This window comes from Egretta garzetta, unplaced genomic scaffold (assembly GCF_000687185.1).
Source record: "Egretta garzetta isolate BGI_Z169 unplaced genomic scaffold, ASM68718v1 scaffold30, whole genome shotgun sequence".
In the NCBI taxonomy this organism is placed as follows: domain Eukaryota; kingdom Metazoa; phylum Chordata; class Aves; order Pelecaniformes; family Ardeidae; genus Egretta; species Egretta garzetta.
In genome coordinates, this window is record NW_009258383.1 from 5,804,680 (window position 1) to 5,824,085 (window position 19,406).

At 37.1% G+C, this 19,406-nt stretch overlaps 1 protein-coding gene across 3 annotated transcripts in view; it reads right to left on the reverse strand.

Moving 5' to 3' along the window:
* The window catches only part of ICA1 (islet cell autoantigen 1), a 60,863-nt gene extending 41,864 nt beyond the window's left edge, over nt 1–18,999 (reverse strand). For 2 of the 3 annotated variants that reach the window (XM_035897079.1, XM_035897073.1), the window contains exons 1-5: nt 18,968–18,997; nt 16,236–16,407; nt 14,346–14,418; nt 12,433–12,556; nt 10,032–10,230 (exon numbers count right to left, since the gene is read on the reverse strand). In XM_035897079.1, coding sequence (XP_035752972.1) covers nt 10,032–10,230; nt 12,433–12,556; nt 14,346–14,418; nt 16,236–16,407; nt 18,968–18,984 — 585 coding nt within the window. In that variant the 5' untranslated portion in view covers nt 18,985–18,997. Of the gene's footprint in view, nt 1–10,031; nt 10,231–12,432; nt 12,557–14,345; nt 14,419–16,235; nt 16,408–18,967 lie in introns of all 3 variants that reach the window. The other variant, XM_035897082.1, reaches the window with a different exon arrangement.
* Nucleotides 19,000–19,406: the final 407 nt, after the last annotated feature.

The window sequence follows — 19,406 nt, forward strand, 5'->3', positions numbered from 1 at the left end:
CATGGTTTAGTGGTGGGATGGCAGGGTTAGGTTAAAGGTTGGACTCGATGATCTTAAGGGTCTTCTCCAACCAAAGTGATTCTATGATTCTATAAGCATGCCTTATTCCTCTCAAAACAATTTAATTGTATTTTGTCTAGACACAAACTTAGCAAGGTGAGTTTTGGTGTTTAAGGACATGGTTTAGTGGTAGATTTGGCAGTGTTAGGTTAATGGTTGGATTTGATGATCTTAAAGGTCTTTTCCAAATAAAGCAATTTTATGATTCCAAGATTGTACTTATATAAAAAAAAAATCCACAATCTTTCTGTAGTACTCTTCAGACTACACATTGTGCCAGCACAGAAGAAAAAACATTTGAAATCTAAGCAGGGTTCAGGTAGAATACCCCTAAAACAAAGATGAAATGGCATATTAGCCATTTTTCTGATTAGGACAGTACCTTTTGGTTATGGGGTTTTTTTTAACCCTGTCTTCAATTTGGTTTCATTAAGTGAAGGAGAAAAATCAAACATAGCATCTTTGTAATCATTCAGAGCCTATGCAGCACATAACTGAACAGCAAAGGCTTTAGGAAGTAAAAGCAGATGGACTACATTATGTATGTGCCCAGGCATTTTAGGAAAGTATAAGAAGAATTCCTGGGCAGTGGCAACCATAGAAAAACTTGGTTCTCTTGTGTAAACAATGTTTTCCCCAACAGCTGTATTCCCCTTCCTGTTTATTCTTCTCTCCTGCAAAATTTTCTCAGTTCGGTCACATCTGTATTTCATTTATTTTTAAAAAATATTTCTTTAGCTATCCTCCTAGCTTTTTCAGATTATTAAGGCTGAGGGAATTTTCCAAATCTCATTTCTCCTTTCACAACCTATTCTGTTTACATTTTTACACTTCATTTAGGTTCTGAATTCACATAATGATCCACATGGGTTAGGGGTTTTGCCCACACAGACCAGTTTGCAGGGTTAGAGTCTTCATGTCAGCAACAGAAATTGTCTAGGCAATCATCTTTTCTTTGTGATTTTAAGACCAAAACACAGCAGAATAATTAAGTGAAAGCATTATTTAGTTGTTCCTTTTTTTTTTTTTTAATTTCAATATTACATTTAATGCCTACACATTTCTATAATTATTAGACATGAGAACTACTGGAGTTTAGTTTTTGTCACATGATATTTGAGAGCACCTTTTTAATACTGGGGTTAATAATTACATTAAAGTTGGACTTAACACTTCTATTGATGTAGATCACTGATTTTTTTAATATATTTGTTGTATTCTGTTGAAAGTTCTGCTAATTATGTGAACAGAAATTTTTAGGATGTGTCTGCTTGCCTTTTCTTGAAACAAATAGAAGTCTGAAGCAGCACAACAATTAAACTAAGTCTACCTTTTTTTAATTTCAGCTAGGCTACATGAAACAAGGTTGTTAAAAAAATGTACCTGTAGTCTAGCATTTCATTTTATTCTATTTCACAGCCATTTTGCTGAGTTTCACCTCAGACTCTTCTTTCATAAAAATAACTGCAGATAATGAACCGCCTCTCAAGGGCAAGCATCAATCTCTGGAAGCAACTATATTCTACAAGCAATACCTCTTAAGATGATGTAATCTGTTCCAAGAAGCCTGTTTCTATTTTAAGTGGTGTACTCTTATTATGCTTTTAAAAGGGCATCTCCATCACAGATTGTTACTTTGCTTTTAACCCAGTAAAAATCATCAGTGATTTTTAATATACATGAAATGGCTTCACAAAATCATTGATTTTATCTTATTGTCTACCCTGATTCTTACAAATGGTACTTGAAATGGTAATTTCAAGTTATAAGGCTATAAAATGAAGAATATTTCTGCTTATGGTCATGTTTTCGAAATAGGTGCATCTTTTACAACTGCCTTAAAATGCTTGAGCATTTTGTATGTAAAGTATCTTGGAATGTTTTGGTTTCTCCACTTGATGTTACTGAATTTGACACTGGAGAACCTGGAAAAAACATTACAGCAGAAACTGCATAGAGAAAACATGCTCAGCACTAAAACTCCCATCTGCTTTTAAAAAGAGAGACAATAATGACAAAGCAAACCCGACAATTTTGTATAAAGAGTGCTTTTTTGTGTGTCTTGTTTTTTACTACCACAATTTCCAGGTAAATCATTAAATTTAACATTTCCAACACCATATGCTCTCATATTTAAAAACCACTTAAAAAATAATGTTCTTACTGCTGTTCCCTACCAGAATGAAACCAAACATACTCTTGGTGGCACAGGCATGTCACAACAAGTGGTATGTGTAGGTGTTGCTTATCAACAGCATGCTCTTACAATATAATACCTCTTTCTCTCTGCCATCACACTGCCACACTAAGATGCGGATCTCAGAGTCCAGTGTGACACTGTCTTACTAATTTTAGAGTATGCAGCTATCCTGCAGTATTATTGGATCTCCCAGAATCTCGCCTATTCATCTGATCATCAGCAGCAATCCAAATGAGCAAACAGACTGGGGGGGGGGGGCCTTTTTTTTTTTAAAAGGATTTTGAACCAATAGTGGTAAAGATAGACTATCAAAGTGATAGATTTTACCATCTCGCATTCCTAATAGGTATTATGAAAGCCAGCATTATTTTCACACTACAGTGCCACACATCTCTTATCTAAAGCGTGGTCTACTAAAGCCACTCAGATCTTTCTGACATTTCCAGAGCACAATCATCATGTGGGCAAAGGCCCACATTTTTGTCTCCCTAAAGGTAAATGCACTTTAAGTTTTCCAGATGAAGTTAACCTCAGAAATTAATGTGCCAGTATCACCTAAAAAGAAAGAGAGATAACTGCTGTCTACAACTTTTTTTTTCCCTTTTTTAAAAAATTTTTAAAAACTGAAGTTAGTAAACAGTGACTACCATAGTTGGTTCTAAACATCAGTCACTTATACTGCTATTTGTAACTATGGCAGCTGAGAGTCTATTGATTACACCACTGTGACTGCAGTGGCCAAAGACATTTTTCTTTGGGACGCTGGTATACTTCGCTGCTTGGAAAACCAAAAGACTTTCCAGCCCAATATCATCTGCAGATGTAATTATCATTAGTACATTTTATTTTGGTTGACATTTTAATAATTGAACTAGAACATCACCAACATCCACAAAACTTCTAAGAGTGTCACCTTCAACTGGATTATATTTATTCTATGTAGAAAAACACTTGGAAAATGTATTACAAATGCACAATTTTGTCCTGGCAGGAAGACAGTTCAGCTGATCTTTAAGGTATTTTCCATCTTTATATTCTATGATCCTCTGAAACTTTGTTTAGTGTCCCTCAGCCAATATTCTCAACTCTCAGCTCCTGAGAGCTCTTATTTTTCTAGCAAAGTTGATTCATTTTTCCAATAATCACTCATAAGAAACTGCAACAATCCAGATTTGCAAATTTTTCTCAGTAATTTAATAATTTGATTTAAAATGCAAAACAACAAAAAAATCTGTAATGTTATTTATAAACCTGTGTTGTTTACTTAGTCTTCAGTTTGTTAGCCTCTAAATGCCTACAGATTTCCTTTTCATTTTTTTACCAGGAACTGAAATTAAGTTTACAAGGGTGGCAATTGCCAAGTCTGTTCTTATTTCAAAGATCAGCATCATATTTCTTTTTCTCCCTCCCAAGGCTTTTTGCATTTTCTCAGCTCTCCAACAGTTTTCAAACATAACAAGAGAATTAAAAAAAAAAAAAAAAAAAAAAAATCCTCCAGCTCATTTCCACAGTGCCTCCAGGTTTGCAGGGCTGTTTGCAGCTGATGTTAATGGATAGGTGAGTAGCAGATGATGCTGTAACATGGTACAGCTCCTTTGTGATCACACAAGCCAAAATGCACTCATATCAGGCAGTGCTAATAAGCAAGGGGACAGTAGGGGAACAGAGATGTAGGTCCCGAGCCTTCCCTGTAAGGCTTTGGCAGATGTATCTTATCCATACTTGCCGAGATCTTTACAACAAATGCATGTACTTCAGCGTTTCCCTTCTGACCTTTTAATCAATGGATTTATTTAGATCTCATTATACCCCAGCTGTCCACACAAGCTTTAACTTTTATTTCTTAAAAGACATTTAACAGAGAACTTGCATAGATCAGCCACTCCCTGAATTAGTACATTTATAGAAACAACAGTTTAAGCTATTGTTAAATCATTACGAGTTCTTGCTGAACTTCTCTTTTTCTCACTGCCTTTCCTTCTCGCTTGCCAGATTTATCTTTAAAATGCCATTTAAGGGCATTAATTTTGTTTCAAGTATATAGAGTGCTACAACTAGGAAGAACTCGAGATAAACTGTGCCCAAACAAGTCAGCTGCAAGCTCGCAAGTTTCTTGACAGCTGCATGCAAAGTAACAGCTAGGCACTAAGGGTCCTATGACAGTTTAGGATCTGTTTAGAATATTCTAACAATTCTCGTCCATGGTAGGATCTGTTCCACTTCTTTAAGACCACTGAAGTAGTTCGCGGGTCTGCACTGTGAGGTAGGGCCTTTCTAATCTTCCAGAACAAGGAGGCCCAGCACAAACCGTGCTACTTGTTCCCCCCACAGATCCCATGCAAATATACTGATCAAAACCCAACTCTTCCCAGACAGTACCTCATCTAATACATACTGTTTTACAAACTCAGATATTTACTGCTGCGATATCCAAGTACCACAGAGATAGATAACAGGACTTGCACTGTATTCCAAGCAGAAGAATCTCACAGCATTTACACAGCTCTGCTGCAACCGGCCCATGCATCACTCCTTACCCTTTCACAGCTTCAACCTATTCTTTCTCCCATCTGAGCTTCGTTTGGTTGATACAGAAGCAGAACTCCTAGGAAAGAAGCTTTGGCAAAGCAGAGAGGACTAGACAACAGGGAGAAACAGAGCCCAGCCCTCCAGGTACCCAGTTCTCAGTGGTGTGGCTTGTCTCAGGGATCCCAGCATGGCCTGAGGGCATTTACAAAGCTACTTCAGCTTGGTTCAAGCCTCAGAATGAAGGGGAAGCATTGGAGCAGAACGATGGAAGCAAAAAACAAACATAGAAAGGATTCATTTGTGCTATTAATGTAGCATGATACATATCCTGCCACATCACAGATGTAATTTTTCTTATAGTTTGCCTGAAGATCAGCATGGTAATTTTTTAGCTGTCACTTTATACTTGTTATGGGTGGCATTGCGATGTTTAGGTTTGATGAGAAAGTCTATATTGCACCGTATAAACATCTGAGATAGCTTAGCTAAGTAAAATTGAACAGCAGAGCCTCTTCCTTGTTCCTGTAGCCTGCACATGGGAGGCCATTGCCTGGTGGCATAGTTTTCCATTCTGCACATTGGCATGCTCCTTCCCTGGAAGCGGATGGAAAAGCTTAACTTTTTCAGAGCTGGAGGAAGGACACTGGGGGACTATCAGCACTTGGGCAATTTGGTCTAGATTTTAACAACACAGCAGAGCTTATACTATAGTGTACGGTCACCAGACAGATAAAACAGCCTAGATTTAAGAACCTTCAGAACCTGATCATAGAATCATAGAATCAGAGAATGTTTTGGGTTGGAAGGGACCCCTAGAGGTCATCTAGTCCAACCCCCCCCCACAGAAGCAGGGACACCGCTAACTAGATCAGGCTGCTCAGAGCCCTGTCCAACCTAGCCTTGAATGTTTCCAGGGATGGGGCCTCCACCACCTCTCTGGGCAACCTGTTCCAGTGTTTTACCACCCTCATTGTAAAGAACTTCTTCCTTATATCCAGTCTAAACCTACCCTGGTTTAGTTTAAAACCATTACCCCTTGTCTTGTCACTGCTGGCCCTACTAAAAAGATTTTCCCCATCTTTCCTATAGGCCCCCTTTAGGTACTGAAAGGCCGCAATCAGGTCTCCCCGCAGCCTTCTCTTCTCCAGGCTGAACAAGCCCAACTCTCTCAGCCTGTCCTCATAGGAGAGGGGCTCCAGCCCTTGTATAATTTTTGTAGCCCTCCTCTGGACCTGCTCCAACAGTTCCATGTCCTTCTTGTGCTGAGGGCTCCAGAGCTGGACGCAGTACTCCAGGTGAGGCCTCACCAGAGCAGAGTAGAAGGGCAGAATCACCTCCCTTGACCTGCTGGCCACGCTTCTTTTGATGCAGCCCAGAGTACAGTTGGCCTTCTGGGCCGCCAGCGCACATTGCTGGCTCATGTCCAGCTTTTCATCCACCAGCACCCCCAAGTCCCTCTCGGCAGGGCTGCTCTCGATCCTTTCTTCCCCCAGCCTGTACTGATACTGGGGGTTACCCCGACCCAGGTGCAGGACCTTGCACTTGGCCTTGTTGAACCTCATGAGGTTCACACAGGCCCACCTCTCTAGCCTGTCCAGGTCTCTCTGGATGACATCCCGGCCTTCTGGTGTGTCAACCGCACCACTCAGCTTGGTGTCATCCACAAACTTGCTGAGGGTGCACTAGATCTCGCTGTCTAAGTCATTGATGAAAACATTAAACAGCACCGGTCCCAGCACGGACCCCTGAGGGACACCACTCGTCACCGGTCTCCATCCGGACATCAAGCCATTGACCACTACCCTCTGGACACGACCATCCAGCCAGTTCCTTATCCACCGAACAGTCCACCCATCAAATCCATAGCTCTCCAATTTAGAGAGAAGGATGTTGTGGGGAACCGTGTCAAAGGCTTTGCAGAAGTCCAGATAGATGACGTCTGTTGGTTTTCCCTTGTCCACTGATGCTGTCACACCATCGTAGAAAGTCACTAGGTTCGTCAGGCAGGACTTGCCCTTGGTGAAGCCATGCTGCCTATCAGTGGTGGAGAATTTGGAAAAGGGGTATTAACTCGTTCAAATTCTTTTAAATATCACAGCATTGCCAGGGTGCTGTTTAGATTCTCCCAAGCAACACTTCAAACTCTGAACTTGTGATGGAAGACCTCTGTATCTAAAACAGCACTGGGGTGTCCATAAAAACTGTTAGTAGAAAAAAAAAAAAAAAAAGAATGAAGGTACCTAGCATTCATGGAACTGTGCAGGCAAAAGTAAATTCTTCATCTGTTTCTTTGGTTTGACTCAAGTAGCTACAATCATGTGGATTATCTTCAAATAACAATGTAAAAAGGCTGTTCTGCAGTGTTCTGGGACACTTTGAAAGCCGTAGTATTGCTGGGTCTTGCATATTTAGACTTATGCCTTGAGAACAGCATAAGAAAATTCTTTCAAGTACTTCATTGTTTTGAAAAAGAGAGCTATAAAAATGCCAATGTTTTAACTCAGATTTTATCAGCTCTGAAAATACTGACTCAACTATTGATCTTTTAGCCTGAGCTATTCTGAGGGAAGGTACGAAAACCCCATCTGGACTGATTTAGCTTTTGTCTCCAAAACCAAATACCGTATCTGTTACATAATGATACATTTAGGATTACATTATAAAAGGCTACACACTTGAAAAACAGTCCTATAACCAAGTGATATAAATACTGCCGATGCACTAGGTACATTAAAGATCACTAAACCAAAGCTGTTTACTTGAAATAAAAAAGATACATACTAAAGTAATGCTTAGGATTTTTACAATTAGAAGTCTGAAGAAAACTTCTTTCAAGTGCTCCGACAGGATCAGCTTCATTAACTACTTGCTGGTGTATCACTAGATATGCAGCTCCAGATCAAACATTTCTGTCCAGTGATGGTGTATTTAAGAACCAAAAACCTTACATCAGTAATTATATCTTTCTCAACACAAAATTAGCATGACTTCTTAAATTGCTGTTACAGATCCAAAAAAAGCCCTAAAAACCCAGCATTACACTGCCACACTATGGCATAATTAAGATCTGCAAGCAAGAATAGAACAAAAAGACAATAAAAATAACTCCTGTACCTTAATTATTTAGGACTACAGTATCCACCGTTAGTTTTGTCTACTACATTTCTAAAGCACTAAAACCAAACTGTTGTGTCTTGTTCAGTGACAGCTATCTAGGTACACTATGCTTGAGGATTTTCTTTTTGAAATGTTTATATTTTTTTTCCAAAATGAAGAAAGAAAAAGTTTACTTTCTGCAAGTGTTAAAATCTTCAAAGTCTAGTTTGATATGCCTGTTGCACAGATGGGATATGTAGGGAAGTGGATACCAAGGGCGTTTCTTTACTTTGTCGGCTACAAAATATAGAGCTTTTTGTTCTCTGCATTGCCATGTGATCTGAAAGGTTTTCAGTTGACAGCTAGTCAGAGGAAAGAAAGAAAGGTTCAAAAGACCTTCTCCAAGTTGTTTTTTTTAAAACTATTTGAGATAGCGCTACAGAACTTCAGAATCTAATTCCATTATTTCTTTATGTCAGAATATAACTCATTTCAGACCTAGAAATATTTCAAAATACTTAGTATTTCCACATTTTTACTAAGTTTTGTGAGACCTTTAAAAAAAAATAAAATCTTATTTTTGCTGACCTTGAAGCACAGCAACTCAAGATGTCTGAAATTTCACATCTAACTTTTTAACTACAGCAGCTCACTGTACAAAGCATACATTATTTTAATTACTTCGCCATTTATAAAATTTATACCTTCCACAGCATTTGTTTTGCAAGAAAGCTATAAATCAATTGTGTATGAGCATTACCAGTACTGCTTTATTCATTCTAACATTCCATTTTTAAGTGTTTTTCTAATAAATCAAACTTTATACATAAGCAATTGACTGAGGCTAAGGCCATACCAATTATTTTACCTGCAAGAACTTGCCATTATAAACATTTCCCACAAGGCATAATAAAATACATGTCTGGTGCCACAGGACTTACAGGAATATCCTGTACTGAAGCATTAAATAAAGATTAGATGACTAACTGGGGTTTCATTTGTTCTACCCCTTCCTTAATTGCTATTGTCACCACTTCAGTTTACAAAAAATGGCATAGCCTAGACATGTGCCAGTCCTTTCCCATTAGGATGCTTTATTCAAGCTTTAAAAATGCCGAATTAAGTATCTTTCATCTCTAAACACTTCCAGTCACAGACTGCTCAAGCCATCCATGAACAGATATTCTGTTTTGTTTCTAAGCCACATGCACATGCATATATGCACATACACTTTAATACAATTCCTGTAAATTTTTTACTGCCTTTAGTCAAAGCACAAGCCACTGTGTTATACCTAGGATTCTAACTCCTCTTGATGGTCAAGATTTATAAACAGCAAACTGTGAACATTATAGTCTTTTAACAAAATCACCTCTAGAGCCTGACTAGAAAATGTGAAGTTCTCATGAGCACTCCTGAAGCAACTGGGACAGGATCAGTCCAAATAAATTCTATACTTGCACCTGGTAACAAATCTGCAGACTACCACCTAGGACTTGTGACTTCTGGAAATCCTTTTGGGAGGGGAGCAGCACAGCAAACTTGAGTGATGCTGAATGAAGACTATTTACAAAGAGTGCATTCTTAGCAGCTTTAGTGTTTAGCAGTTGCCCAAGAGTCACGCTGAACTGCACGAGGAACTCAAAAACAAATTCCAAATTTGCAACTCCTCCCCAAAAATAGCCAATTTTGAAAATTGGTGTTCAACTATTCCCCAAAATGTAGCAGCAGATACTACAGCATTTCTGTTATTCTGTACTTTTTAGTTGCAAAAATCAATTTTCTCTTGCTCAGCTGACAGCAGACATATCTTCTTCCATTAGTCATTCAGGCATCACAGCTAAGTATTTAAAATTAGATAACCTTCTTTAAAAATATATATTATTTAAATTACAAAAATTTACACTGAAGTTGAATAGACTACTGAAAAATGCTGTTTCTTACTACTGTATCTTTCCTTACAGCCCACTCTGTGAAGGATACTGTATTCCATATCAGATTAACTGCAGTTCTGTTACACAGAAAAGATTAGTTACAATAAATGGCATCCTTAGTGCTGCTGAACTATGTGTTCCTCAGAAGAATCAAAACCACGCTTGTTATTCATCAGCCATCCCCTTCTAGGAAACTACAGGAAATTTCATACCTTCCTGAACTTTTCCATCTGCTTATAAAGATCTGGATCCAGCTCCTGAGACACATCTTTCATCCAAAGCAGAGCTCCTCTGTATTCAGTCCGATACTGTTCCATTCGGTTTACTGTCAGCCATGTGTCTGAAATGGCTCTATATCTGAATGTTTCCACTTCTTGATATAATCTACTCAAAGGAGTACGCAGTGCTAATCTGGGGGAAGGCATGAAGGAAAGAAAGGAGAGGAACGTGTTAAAGAAGTTGTTCCACAAAGGCAGACACATTAATACAACTACTGACACTTTACTAGCAATCAAAAAAGCATACACAGCCAAAACAGTTCACTGAAGCGTTAGTGCATGTTCAGATGGTTTTACAGCTTGGTTGCAGGTACACGTGAATGGAGTAATTTTGCATGAATAATGTGTTTGCAACCTTCCTATTCAAGTAGTGACCTTTCACTTATAGATGTGAGTGCGAAAGGAACCTTTTCGCCAAGATGCTTGTATGTATGCTAATAACATTCCTCTTTGCAAGTTGCATTTAACAACTCCAAGAATGTATCTGAGGTAATTTATTACTGGATACATACCACAGATGTATCAGGACTGTCATGCTAAGCCTCAGAAAAAGCACTTCCATTAGCCTTTTAATCTTTAAATGTACATGTAAAAAAAGAAGTTGTCTGTCAAGTAGATTTTTTTTTTTTTTTTTTTTTTTTTTTTTAAATAAGTGCTCTGAACAATTCCTTTGAAGGATATTTAGCTTTTGGAAGGATTTAGGCATTTTCTTAAATGTTTCTTCCAGCAATCCAGCAACAACACTCTGGAAAGGCAGCAGGGGACACTGTTGTCTTCCCTATACCATCATTTTGGCTCCTTATGGGATCTCAGAACTAGACAGGATTACTCCAACTTTTGCTTTGCTTCCTCCTGGCTGCTTCTCCTTTCCTCTTGGTTGCCAGCAGCCACCTCACTGGAGTGGGTTCAATCAGTTCCACACTGTGTAGAGTTGTTTTAATGTGCTTCCTAGGGACTTCCTAAGCATAAGAGAATTTCTGATTTCAGCTCCAGTAACCAGCAAATTGTGTCTTCTTGATCTCCAGCTACTGCACTAGCTATTGGAGTACATATTAAGTAAGAGCAGTCCCAACTTCAATATGAGCTTGAGGATGGCTCATGAGAAGATGGGTTTATTTTATCTGAGTTTATTTTAAAAGATGCCTTAAAAACGCATTGAAGAAGAGTTATAATAAAATGTGAACTTCTTAGTGTGGGGCGCTTTTTTCCACAGTTTTTTCTCATTCAAAGGAAAATTCAGTTTATGTAGACATGTCATACATAAACAGTTAAGCTTTATAAAGAAGCAAATCATCAGGGCTTTTGCTCAAAGGTGCTTTACATGTGTTTTAAAGATCCCACTCATGGCTGTTACTGGATGTGCTAATGGTCAAACTCTAGCCCAAGATAAACATATGAAATTCTCAGTGCTCTGTATGCAATGTTTTATTTTGAGCCAAACAGCTGCACTGTTAAGCTAAAGCTGGAAAGTTTCACAACAGTTAAAAGCCCCAAAAAATCCTGTAAAATATCATGGAATAGAATTTTCCCTTGCAAATTGACTGTGAATTTCAAACTTCCATAGTTCCAATACGGTCAAAAAAAAGCACATCATAATACTAAAAAATACTCAAATATACTCAAAATGCCATCAGGTACAGCTACTTTTAAACTCTCTGAGCAAACACAGGGTCAGTGAGACATCAAGGGCTCTGGGTAACAGCATGTGTTTGTGTGTCCCTCTGGATTCCTTCCCTTTTACTGATTTGGTCCTACCCAACCTACATGAGCTCAGTGGGTAACTGGGATGATCTCCTGGGAGACTTCATGGTGTAAGGTTAAAGCAGAAAATGGCATTCAGAATCCTCCTTTCTCTTCCACCTACTTGAGATATAAGACTCCATGGCCCAGAAAAGGCATTCCTTTACCCATTTCCCTGTCTTCCCAGGACCCACACACCTCCACAAGAAGCCTGCTATAGCATTCCTCTGAAGAGTGAGAAGTGCCACCAAGCAGGACAGGGACCTGACATCAGGTACTTTACAACCCCATTGCTAGAGAGGCCGTGCAGATGCACCTGTACAGCTTTAGACCTGCTGAGCTGAACAGGCACAGGTGAGGGATCTGGAGATACACAGACATAGCAGGTCTGTGAGACAAAAAAACAGGATCAGGCAAAAATACACAGAGCAAGCCAGTAACACTGCCAATACTACAGGAGGTTTAGTCAACAAAAAATTTCCTATCATTTGGTTCCCCACACATTTCAAATGGCAAAATGAATTATGCCAACAGTGAATCAACTACCATTATCCCACATACTTCGTAAATCAGACAGTAATTCTGACACATATACCTTTGCTGAGAAGAAAAGCAGAGGGCCTTTCCTGTAGCTTGCATCATTTTTCCTGCTCTCGTTTTATCCTGAGAACCCTGTGATCGAAGAAATTTCCCCAATTCATTTTCTTCCTGAGACAGAACTAACGAAAAATAAATGAGTGGTCAAACATGTTATTTAATAGCTTCCTAACAGCTTTAAAACTGGCCTAAAATCAAATAGGTTAAGTCACTCTAAATCCAAGCAGCACAGAAAAAATAAATAATTTCATGGAATTCCTGCATTTATTAAACAGAAGATCTGATTCACTTGAGACATCTGTTGATATACTTAACAAGATTCACAAAATTCCATCAGTGCCGAAAGACAACAGGAGAAACATGTTGTTTCTTCCTAGAACAGAAGAATTACGTTGGTCAGATTACACAAAGGGCCCAATCTTGATGATACTATCTTTTAGTCTTGCGGGTTTTGGTTTGGTTGGTTTTGTTGTGTTTTTTTTTTTTTTTTGAATCCTTTTTTACCACCTGGACTGCCCCAACTAATCTTTGGTAGCATACTTTCACTAAAGCTAATTCTGAGTTATAACATCCAAAGCTCATTCACTTGCTTTTCTCTTGCTCTCCATTTTTCATGCTTGACTACAGAGATAAATTTTTCATATGAAAAATCTAGTACTTCATTTTTAAGAACATTTCTTTTCAAATTACTTTGCAGGATTATTTTACAACTTTAGCATTCTACACAATTCAAACACTGTTTTTTAATTTCTATTTCAAGTACCTGAACTATTTCTATTTCAAATTAACTGATCATTTTTTAAAAAAGACAATGAAGAAAAATAAAAGTGTTTTTACATTGATTTTCTGACTACTTCCAAAGTGGAACCATATAATCTTCATGTTTACATCCTTAAAAAACCATTTCATTGTGGCCTCATCTATTAGTCTTCCAAAGGGCTGTCTCCTATAGTACCGATTTCTTCCCACTATCATTAGGGAGAATGGCCCAATATAAAGAAAGAAGATCTCTTGAAGTCCTCTTGTCATTTTTCCAAATATTGACAATGAAATCCAATGCAGACTCATAGCATACTCTGGTAGAACGTGCTGCATGCACATCTTTGGGTCAAGAGATTTCACCTGCTACTGTGGAACACTTCTTGAACTCAATAATGCTGCTATTCTGTATTCTAATTTTACTTCCAGATCCTGAAACATTATCTCTGACTCTCTTTGGACAGGCAAAAGAAAAAGGAAAGACTGGAGAAAATATGGATAACATTCAACAAAAGAAAGTAAATTGAAAGATGTCTCCAAAGCTGGATTCTCTTTTCCAAGACAGAAATCACAGCAGCAGAGAATCAAACAACATTGATTGCGGAGAACCTTTAGAGGTCATTTAATACAGCCTGCTGTTTGAAACTTCCCAAATGAGGTCCCTGTCTCTCACTAATGACTGCTAATTACTGTACACCTGTTACAGCCAAGTCAACATTATGAAATTCATTGTAATAGCATGGATTACTTAATTATAAAACTAGTAATGAGCCCAATATTCTTCATAGTCAATCCTGATTAAAAAAAAAAAAAATTAAACCAGTTCAGAACAGACTTAGGATTTCTAAGACAAGACACTTCCGAATTTAAACAAGCCAAGCAAGTAATAGGAAAAAACCCTTAAAAGCAAGCTGTCTCCCATAATTATTGCTACCCAACACTGCATAATATCAAATATAAAACTCAAGAACTAGGAGTTCTTCAAGCAAATAAGCAAGTCTGCCTTTAGCTGTCTGCAAGGAACGTTATCTTTATTTTTAAATAGGATGAAACGAGTAGCTCCCCATTTTCATTTTCACTTTTTCACTTGTTTGATGATTCCATAATGCAGACCTCCTTATCATTTTAACTACTGTATTTGATCATACTTACAACAAATCCTTTTTTGATACAGTTCAATTGCTTTCAGCAACTCCATACACGTTCTCTGAATAGAATGGAACAGCTGATATTGAAACAAAGTACACAAAAAAAATTGTAAGCGTATGCAAGAAACACTGACAATTAAAATACAAGAAAGAGCTTAATTTTTTGTAGAAATTATTAGGGATCACTATTTTCTTCTTGAACAATGAGTAATCTTTCCAGCTTGAAAGTAATTTTTCCTTACCAATTGTGCTTTTCTTTCAATGAAGTTGTCCACTGTAATTACAGACAGACCAATCATAACTTACAATAGGAAAATAAAGACAAAAATTATTTTGGAAACAGAACTATTCTAAACAGCTTATAGTTAACCAAACTACCCATGTTGAGGTTTTTTTAATTGATATCTTTGGATACATATGAAAATGTACAAATCTTTGTTTCTAAAAGACTCACAGTAGAGCAAAAAGTTATCAAAATGTTTATCATGTTTATCACATGTGGCAATATGCATACTGAATTTTTAATACAGCAAAGTCTAGTGGAACAAACTTGCATTGGTATGCAAACATATTATTGTTTTAAACTGAACTTTTTATAAAAATTACTAATCTGTCTGTCCATCTAAAACCGCCAACCTCTAACTTAAACGTAAGCTCCACTGTGTCAAGCATTACACAAATATAAGCAAAATGGACTACTGGCACAGTAACTGTCTTCCTTTGCATCTGCTTGACTTCCTGTACATTTACATGGGTCTTTGTCTTCTAAACTGAGAATGTGAGAAGTTGTCCAAGTGAAAACATACTTATAGTTTTTTATCTGGTAAACACAAGTTTCCCTATTTCCAACCCCACCTGAGTTAACAAAGCATCCTTCCTGATGAATCTGCAACACAGTAAGCACGGTAGGAACTCAGGTACACATTTATAAAGTATTGCTCCATCCTTCCCACTTGTTTTACATCAATACTCTTGATTTATAACCCATAATGAAGACCCCATAGCTAGAATCATCACGTTATAAGTTATCACTATTATAGCTAGAACTACAAATATTTGTTTGTTGCAAAACAGCCTCCTGTATTTCAGCTAAAATGCAAATAAACTGAGAACCCTAAGTCAACAATTTTCTAAGAAACTGCAAGAAAACTAGTAAGGCAAAACCTTTACCCTATATGACAAAACAATACCAATAAGACTTAGCTGGACACTAACTTGATTATTATGCTTCAGAAGTCCATTCTCTATCTTTTGCTCTGTGTCAAAGATGTTCAAATTCTTCAGTTTGTAGAACCTTTTTTTTTTCTGACGGGGCTACGGATACTGATGGCAGAACTGTATTTATCACACAGCAGGACTCCTTCTCTTGCTTACATACAGACTTTCAGAAGCTTCTTTGGTCATGTCAAAACCCACTTACCTGCACAAAAGCTCTAGAGAGCAGAGCGCACTATGCACCTTGCTCCTTCTTGGCATATTGTGTTTTTCTGGTATTTTATAATTGTATGAAGAATGTAATTTGTATATACTGTAGAATACTATTTTAAAAAAACCTTAAACTGATACAAAGGATAAGAATGACCAATATAAGCACAATCTCCTGCTCCCCCCTGCCAACAAAAAAGAAAAACCCCAAATCCTGAAAATAAATATGAGAGATGTTAGCTTCCAAATAAAGTTTGAGGGACATGGGTTTTTGTGTTACAAACTGCCACTATATTCCCCATACTTACATAGGTACTTTTGTCAAAAATTGGAAAAGACATTACAAGAAAATAATGATAAAAATACATATACATTATTATATACTATTTGTAAACCATTAGAGGCTTGATGGAAATGAAATTTTAAAAATTAACAAACAGACAATAGACTTCACGTAAACATTACAAACCTCTAGTTTTGCATCCAGATCTGCATCTGAAGCCACAACATGTTCATCTTCCTTTTTTCCTGTAACTTTTATAAGGGTTTGTTTTGTTTTCCAGTATTTCTGTTGCATTTTATTGACCACAGATTTTTCTTGGCTTTGAGCATATTGGTCATAAAATTCCCTTGGATAATTGCTAGAATATTAAGAAACAAAATTACAAAACTTCAATAGGATGCTTTAAAAATAAGTCTAACATGCTAGATTAATACATTTTCATCAAGAATATAGCATTTGCATGCAGACACATACATTCTAACATGCATTTCCTCATTATGCATCAATAAGAAAGCAATTAAATTAGTAATACATTTCCCATCTACTTTGGAAAATAATACACTGCTTTCAATTTGCATGTCTTTAACATGTAGCACTGCCAAATAATCAGCTGCAAAGAATTCTTCACAATGCATTATGGAATGATTTATAGTCCATGGAATTAACTTATTGTTTTTATATAACTAATAGGAGAGTTTCAAGTGAACTAGCGGAGTTGCTTAAGCTGGCAGCAATTTTCATGCAATTTCAGCAGTCTCAGGATTTCACAAAGTTCATTTTATGAATGGTATTAGACTACTTCTTGCCTTCCCTATTTTACAGCTGAATAATAAAGAATTAGAAGAACACTCATCTCTTTTGAGCATGCTATGTCAAAGACAGATAGTTCACGTTTTCCTTTATGCAATGACTACGTGACAACTGTGGGTGCATAACAGGTAATCTTTTTTTCAAGGATTATTTTCTACTGACAGCTGATTCTGCATTCCTGTAGCAGACCTAATAAAAAGTGCAATCTAAAGACAAACTCCATATTCCATAATATTTAAACCATACCAACATGGTTTAATAGAAAATAAAGCCTTACAATGAAAACTTGATCTCTTCCAGGAAGTGTTATTCCATTATTAATTTCTGCAAAAGTACATGCCTTCTCCCCTATATCCATATACAAAAAGCTGCGGTGATTTTGCAAATATTTAGAAGTAAATGGTTGCTAAAACTTGCTGTACTAAATACTCCAGGAAAATGAAAGAGGTTGAGTTTATTTTGAAAAAAAGATATCCTCCACTTGTGGAGTGACAAACTGAGGTTTACTACTGCAATACTGCCCACTAGCTCTGTTCACAACACACAGACAGCTCGGGGATGCTAGCCCGAGAAGGTCTTCAGACCCAACATAAACATTAAGTCATGTGTTGAGACACAGACACACACACACATATATGCTTGGTGTGAAACACTATGGCCATTCTAAAACAACAAGCCACTGGTACATGTGCTCCCCAAAAGGCACATCTGCCCTACATAGTTACTAGTGACACAGTTTAACCTGAAAAGGAAGCTTGTTTCATGGGGATTTGCTACTTGCTTTAGTTATTTTTAATCAGTGAGTTAGGAGACAGTACCTTAATCAGCGAAGAGATGGGAAGAAATTAAATTGGAAGTGAGCAAGGACAAAATGCACAGTGCTTCTTGGCTGCTTCCCCCAATTGTAAAAGCAAAGATATTTACCCATTTATTTCTACCCAAAGATTAGTTCCAAGAGTTTAATTTATGAATTTCATTAAAATAAAGGCCTTTTTGGTGCTATAGCACAAAATAAACAACACACGCAAAACATACCACATTTCATGTGGAGTTCTGCACAAACAAACCATTACGCACTCTGACAACAGGCAATCTATCAAGTCAGGTGAAGCCTATATTGACCTGAAATATGCTGCCCTTTAAAATACAAAATCTACAACCCCTAATAAATAACAAGAAGATCCCCCTGCATTATGACAAAATAGAATATGAGAGCTTAATAAAAATAGCATTACCTTAAAAATAATAATTAAAAAGAAAAATCCAACTGCTCACAAGGCAGTTTAAAGACCCTAGTTGTCTGGCTAGTTGTGTGCTTTAACTTCTGCTACAGCTGTGCAAATAACTGATATCTCAGTTCAGTGATCAAGTGAAGAAAACACTGTAATTCATCTGATGTCAACCAGCCTTGATATCTACTTCACTTGAGGTCACTAGAAATTCTGGGGACATAGTGCAAGGAACAAAAATGAGTAATTAATATGAAGTCACAAAAAAAAAAAAAAATGCCGGGATTAATACAGATTCCTGAATTAGAGACTGACAAACCAACTGAAGGAATAAGAGGAATAAAATCTTTTACCACTACAAACAAATTCAGCTTCTGATTTCATTTGGAGAATTTACTGGCTCCTGTTTATGCTTAAGATAATGAAAGATTTATAACCACATTACTGAAATATTCAGTGCACAATTTTTACTGGTAGACACTTGTCAATACCTTTTAAAATGGATTTTGTGTCAAGCAATCACAGACATATTTAGGTTTTGTTAAACAATCAGGAAAAATAACTAAAAGAAGGACATGCTTTATTCTGAAGTTGACAACCACAGATAAACTTCTTGAAACGTGACAGTTCATACATTTCTTTCCATTAAGCGGGAAATTGGTAACACGCTATTTTTCTATCCAGTCAATTCACTTGTTCTTCCATTCTTTGGCAGTTTTCCATTTTTTGTTTTTATTCTTTTTAAACAGAATGTCTACCAGTGACTTCATATAAATACTAGATGCCAGAACATAATGTGTGATAGACTCAGGCAGTGACAAATCAACATGCTAAACACCACTAGCTCTTTAGAATAAGAAAAATTGTCAAGGTACTTACTACTTATGACCTTCCATGTTTCTTGTTTTCTTCAGACACTTAAATAAAACAAGAAATTATCAGTAAATACAAAAATATTTGAAACATAATTTTCAAGTTAGACACTAGAAAACCTCTACCTTTTCACACAGAAAACTACTCTTAATAGCATGTTGTTTACCACGTTACGGCAGAAAACTTTTCAATCTGTGGACCAAATGCTTTCCTCATGTAACATACAATTCTCACTTAGATCCATGGCAAATACATTTAAGTGGTGTTGCTGATGGTGCCAACTATTATACGTTAGTAAATTTTCCAGGCGAAAGCAAATTTACCTGGCATAAATTCAGTGACTTTTGACGAGGCAAGCCAAAATTGTCCATGCTAGGCATCTTCCTCAGTTAAGTTTTTTCCCCAAAGTTTTAGCCACAACACAGTTCAGCTACTTTTTTTGCCC